General features: G+C 44.4%; 1 protein-coding gene across 1 annotated transcript in view; it reads right to left on the reverse strand.

The window, feature by feature from the left end:
• The window catches only part of LOC121866021, a 36803-nt gene extending 34429 nt beyond the window's left edge, over positions 1-2374 (reverse strand). Inside the window, exon 1 of the mRNA XM_042365607.1 lies at positions 1019-2374. Coding sequence (XP_042221541.1) covers positions 1019-2297 — 1279 coding nt within the window. The 5' untranslated portion in view covers positions 2298-2374. The remainder of the gene's footprint in view (positions 1-1018) is intronic.
• Between the last annotated feature and the right edge of the window lie 4476 nt (positions 2375-6850).

The following is a 6850-nucleotide window of genomic DNA, read 5'->3' on the forward strand; positions in this document are numbered from 1 at the left end:
TCATGCATATGAAGCCCCTTTTCTTGCACACCATGGCGTGATCGCCATCATAGGAAGAGCCACACACGCATTGGGAGGGCAAACCTTCTACTGGCCGACCGTACCTTAGAGCAATGGCATCTGTAAATTCTTGTTTATTAAGACTGAAACCATTTGCCCTTATCGGTAACGTAGTTAGCCAGTTCGAGGCGCCCACCTCCTGCGCTCTAGCCAATTTTTTTTAAATTAATACTTCTACTACCACTACTACTACTAACAACAACAACAACAACCACCACAACAATTCCATCACAAGCCACAGGACTTCACTCATGACTCCATTCAAAACAAAGGTAAAAAAAATCGTACAGTCACTTGAGCAGAAAATAGCTCAGCCGAACAAAGAGTATACATTCTACAGGTGTAAATAGCCGGGAGAGAGTAGCTAGTACACACACACCTGGGGAGAGAGAGAGAGAGAGAGAGAGAGAGAGAGGAAGGAAGGAAGGAAGGAAGGAAGGAAGGGAAGGAAAGGAAAGAGGAAGAAGAAAAGGCCTACAGTACAACTCCGCCCTCCACATTCCCTCCTAACCTAACCTAACCTAACCTAACCCCAACTTCAACCTAACCTAACCCAAGATAAGAAACGCAATGAATGGAAATATCTTGAAATATATTATGTTGGCGTCTTTAAGAGCTAAGAAATACATCGGTAAAATAACAACAGGTGTGTTTTTGTACACACCTGTCAACGCTTCCTCCTGTGATGGCAAGGGTCCATTTACTCATAACAAATAACTTACAAAGATAAATAAACAAATAAACAAACCATACACAATAAATAAACAAAGACATAAACAAGGTAACACCAAATCTATTATGCTGTTTTAAGCAGAATATTTTTAATTACAGTAGTCATACAGCAGCAGCTCACCTGACTCCTAGAATTGCTGTGGTAAGGTCTATGTTGTCAGGCTCTGCAAGGTTAGGTTAGGTGGTGGTGGTTATTACAATTACTCTAGAGGAAGGGGCTACTTACTCTCGTCGAAGCCCTGGCGATAGAGGTTGAGTAGGTCCTCCTCCGTCATTACCTCCGTCAAGACGCTGGACGATGAGGAGGAGGAAGGGGGACGTAAGAACGGGTCGTGGTGTGTGGTGGGCTGAGGGCTAGGTGTTGGCTGGGGGGAGGTGGTGGGGTGGTGGGCACTAGTGGCGGTGGCTGGGGTGGGCGCAGGGGGCAGTAAGAGGGCACGTTCCCATTTGAGAGCTTCTTTAACTCTTTTCCATCCCGACACCTTTGTTTTGGGCACTGGCTGTGTGTCGGTACTCAGTAAGTCGGTACCGACCGATTTACTGCGAGAGCGAACCATAGTCGGGGCTGGACGGGTCTTACCTTTGTGTGGTGGTCGGTGGGTGAGCAGCAGCAGGCTCTCCTCGGACCCCTGGCGGGATAACTCTCCACCGCCACCTTCACGGTCATCCTCCAGGTGTAGGTCAGAGTCCGATAGGTGGATGGGGCCTAATCCCAGCCCTGACCGACGAGCCTCTAACGTTTCCTGAAGGTGGCGGTGCATTTCCTGAAGAGTCTGTAGCTCTTCAAGGTAGTTCACGCGTCGCTGTAAACGAGTATTTTGCTCACGAAGTTCACCAAGTTGTTCCATCATGCGACACAGGTTATCGAGGTGGTCCAGGCCGACCTTAGTGTTGACCACACCACCCACAGTGGCAGGCGCCCGTGTAGGGCTCCGGTGTTGAGATCTGACCGGTAATGCCGCTTCCTGTGGGGGCTGTCCTGGGCCTTCTTTATGAACAAATCCTTCTTTCTGTACCTGAGGAGACCTGCCGGGGCTCTCCTTCTGTGTGAGGAGAGGCCGTCCGGGACCTTCCTTTTGTACTTGTGGGAGTGACAACATGAAGTCCAGAAACTCTCGCTCAGTCTGCAGGGCGGCAGAGATGCCCTCACCCTCCACGGGGACCTCCACCATGTTGAAGTCGAAGGTGATGAGGCGAGAGTCAGGGTCCGGGCTGGGTGACACACTGGGACACGAGTCTGAGTCTTGGTACCGTCGACGACCCGTCGGCTGCAGCAGCGGCGAGCCTCGAGGACTGGCCGAGATTAAGGAATCCTGAGACATCTTTCTATGATCGTCGTCATCAGTTGTACTCAAACCGCCGTCAGCATCCCCCGCCTGCAGTAGGTCCTGCTCTTCCTGCTGCTGCTGAGAGTCCTGATCCTGATCCTGCAGGAGAGGTTCGGGCGTGAGTTCCCAGGTGGGCGTCCCGGGTGGATGTCCATCCTGCGGGACTTGTTCACTCATCACATGTACCACACTCTCACACCGCCAGTCCCGCTGGCACTGTGAGGTATCGGGCACGCCTGGCTGCTGCTACCTCGGTGTGGCGCCCCCTGCCTGCCCACCCCGCCCCCCAGCGGCCCCCGCCCTCACAGCTCCCCACTTGCCCCGAGACACCCTCAGGTTCGCCGCCGTCACTGCGCCACTAAATATACGATGAGTCTGGCCGGCCGCCGCAGCACCTGCCGAGAGTGACGACATTAAGTTTATAGGACACCAACACTGGAGGTAATATAAACAAATAATAAAGATGAAGCTCCAACACCTCGCCGGCCTGTAACCTGGTACACACACACACACACACACACACCAGCTGAGGCTCCACCTCTCACAACCACCTGCCACGCCCACCTGTGTGACGATACAGTTCAGAGATTAAATTGGAGATAGAGATTAAGAGAGAGAGAGAGAGAGAGAGAGAGAGAGAGAGAGAGGGAGAGGTACCACACATCCTCTGGCTGCCTGGACTGTACTACTGACACCAGCAGCTACAGCCTTCTCCTCCGTCACCTTCCTCCCTTCTACTCAGTTCTGGGGTGGGTGGGAGGTGGGGAGAGACCCAGCTCAGGTAATGACTACAGGTACAGAATACACATAGGTGATGCTGTAACACATTTCACCAATAATACGAGTCCAAACAAATACAAACTCTACCTTAAATATGACCAATAATGTTATTTCCATGTACTCCCGCTGTTCCATCCGTAGTTGATAATACAGGTTGACAATCCCTTATCCGAAATCCTTGGGGCCAGAGGCATTTCGGATTTTTTCGGCTTTCAGAATGGTTAGGTTTTTTTATACATAAGCCACCTGGGCATGGATCACTGACCCACATCGGGGCCTGGGGGGGAGGGGGGGCAAAAATATTATAATAATAATAATAATACTGTAATAATAATTCATAGGTCTAGGTCGCATTTCTCACTTTTGATCTTTTTTCATTCTTGTATTTCTTTATTATTATTATTATTTTATTACAGTATTATTGTTATTATTATTATTAATTTTATTATTGTATTTTATTATTATTATTATTATTATTGTTATCATTATTATTTTATTTTGGTGTACAGTATTTTAATTAAATTTTTTATTTACTATGAATAATTATTATTGTTATAATTATTATTACTATTACATTTTTGCCCCCCAAGCCCCGATGTGAGTCAGTGATTTATGCCCGGGTGGGCTAATCCCTGTTAAAAAAAAAAAAAAATGCCCCACAAAAAACTTTCGGTTTTCGGATAAAGGGTTGTCAACCTTACATCTAATTATTGTAAGAGGTGTGACGTCACGGCTGGGCCACCAATCAGAGGTGGTGTGTGATTCAGGGCGGTAAAAAAAAAGTAAGAGGTGTGACGTCACGGCTGGCCACCAATCAGAGGTGGTGTGTGAGTCAGGGCGGTGAAAAGGGAAAAAAAAGAGGTGTGACGTCACGGCTGGGCCACCAATCAGGAGGTAGTGTGTGATTCAGGGCGGTGAAAAAGGGAAAAAAGTAAGAGGTGTGACGTCACGGCTGGGGCCACCAATCAGAGGTGGTGTGTGAGTCAGGGCGGTGAAAAGGGAAGTAAGAGGTGTGACGTCACGACTGGGCCACCAATCAGAGGTGGTGTGTGAGTCAGGGCGGTGAAAAGGAAGTAAGAGGTGTGACGTCACGGCTGGGCCACCAATCAGAGGTGGTGTGTGAGTTAGTCTGTTTACATACTGTGTGTGTGTGTGTGTGTGTGTGTGTGTGTGTGTGTGTGTGTGTGTGTGTTATTTTATGCTCATAAATATATATAAAACGCTCACTGTTATGAACTATATGCCTAAACAAATATTAAATAATTCCTTCAGCACTACACATCTTTACTATGTCAAAATATGTCCACTTTGAAATCTAAAATCCAAAAGAAAGGGTAACTGTGACTGAACCATACATTCATAAATACAATACATACATACATACATACATACATACATACATACATACATACATACATTTGAATTCTTTTTAATCCAATTCATCATCAGAATTGGTAACACTGGGCCCTCAATCATTGTTAACACTGCGCCACACCTTATTGGCCTGGTAACAACCAATGTAAACCCTCACTACAGCTATGATGTCACACCACATGACTAACTACACCAATCGCGTCACACCACCGCCCCGATGCAGTACAGATGACGTCACGCCTTCTTAGTCACTCAAGTGGTGACGTCATACCATAATATTTACATGTGACGACGAGCGGATGACAAGTGTTGAGACGATGTTTCTTAAGTGACGTGAAAGAGGCCTGGAGACGCGTTGTTGACGTGTTTTGCTATGTATGTATGTATATATGTATGTATGTATGTATGTATGTAAAAATAATAATAATAATAATAATAATAATAAACGGTTTATTGAAAGAACATGGCAGCCAGAAGTATGTATGTCTATTTGTATGTAAGTATGTATGTAAGTAAGTATGTATGTATGTATGTATGGTACTAGCCCTCAGCCACGCCACAGTAGGGTCCCACCAATGTAAATATTGACGCTAGAGGCTCGACCGGGCTAAGTGTTAATCCAGGCGGGGATTAACAGCTAAAAATCACCAACAGAATCCTTAACTCAGATTATAATAACAAACTGGGTTACAGAAATCATAAAACAAAAAACTTAATCAGAGTAAACTTAATCAAGGTGTAAATGTAAACCAAGTAAACCGATTTTAACTTGTGACCCACGAAAGCTAAAACTGCACAGCACAGTCTACGGTCACAAACAATAGTGTACGGTCAGTCTACGGTCACAAACAATAGTGTACGGTCAGTCTACGGTCACAAACAATAGTGTACGGTCAGTCTACGGTCACAAACAATAGTGTACGGTCAGTCTACGGTCACAAACAATAGTGTACGGTCAGTCTACGGTCACAAACACAGTATACGGTCAGAAACACAGTCTACAGTCACAATCCACGGTCAGAAACACAGTCTACAGTCACAAGCCACCGTCACAAACACAGCCTACAGTCACAAACACAGTCTACAGTCACAATCCACCGTCACAAACACAGTCCACGGCCCCAAACACAGTCTACGGTCATACCTACGCTTATTTCACTCTCTTTTTGTCATCTATTAATCTGTTTTATGGCGTGACCTAACATTTGCCATTTAGCCGTTAAGGTCAACCTATTGTGTTATGAGCAAGCATTAAGGCGTGTGTTGACCGGTTGTGTACATGAGACAATATTCGATACAAACTCTGTGATAATAACAACAACAACAACAGCAATAATAATAAAACAAATAATAATAATAACAATAATAATAATAATAATAATAATAACAACGAGAATAATAATAATAATAATAATAATAATAATAATAATAATAATAATAATAACAACAACAACAACAATAATAACAATAATAATAATAATAATAATAATAATAATAATAATAATAATAATTACTAATATTTAATCTTAGTATCAGCATCTGTTTATCATTACCAAGAAGGTCACGTATATATGGATTACTGCACAGCCAAACTTTAATGCAGTGTGTGTGTGTGTGTGTGTGTGTGTGTGTGTGTGTGTGGAGGCATTAATTTCAGATATTTTATACAACTGTGGCGTTAATGGCAGTGGTTTAATTAGTCGGTTGGTGGGTAGGAAATTTCGTTACTGGTTTATGTAATGTTTGTTAAGTGTGTTTAATTGAGATAAAACTGACTTTATTTTGGAGGTGATGAAGCCATGGTTAGGTTAGGTTAGGTTAGGTTAGTTTAGGTTAGGTTAGGTTTGGTTAGGTTAAGCAAGGGAAGAAAGTAAACATTGGATTAAATCGCTGCCAGACGTATAGTTAATTTATCACCCCGCTAAAATTATATGATTAAAAAATTTCATTACTTTAACTTTAAAATTAATTAATTATATTTTTTAAGTAAGTTAAAAAAATAGAGATATATATAATATTAATATCAACATTCATATAATCAATTAATTTAACATTATTTAACATTACACATACAGGTTGATGAGATAACCTGTAGGAGTTAACACCTGAGAGAGATCCCTTAATTAATTTACGATAAGGTCCCTTCAGTGTAACTCACCTGTGGGAGTGAGGTGGTCCTGAGCAGTGTCACCTGTAAGGTATAATTTGGTGGTGTGTTTATGGTACGACCAGTTTTGGCACGACCACCACGACCAGGAAGACCAGTTCAGGCACGACCACGACGACCAGTCCAGGCAAGACCACCACGACCAGTTCAGGCACGACCACCACGACCAGTTCAGGAACTTTAACGACGACCAGTCCAGGAACTTTCACGAAGACCAGTTCAGGCACTACCACGACGACCAGTCCAGGCACGACCACGACGACCAGTCTAGGCACGACCACGACGACCAGTCCACAGGGCCACTCTAGAGGGTATGGCACGACCAGACCAGTCAAGATATGACCAGACCAGCCCAGGGACGACCAGACCAGCCTAGATACGACCAGACCAGCCCAGGGACGACCAGACT

This window comes from Homarus americanus, unplaced genomic scaffold (assembly GCF_018991925.1).
Source record: "Homarus americanus isolate GMGI-L3 unplaced genomic scaffold, GMGI_Hamer_2.0 scaffold9729, whole genome shotgun sequence".
NCBI classification, from domain to species: Eukaryota; Metazoa; Arthropoda; class Malacostraca; order Decapoda; family Nephropidae; genus Homarus; species Homarus americanus.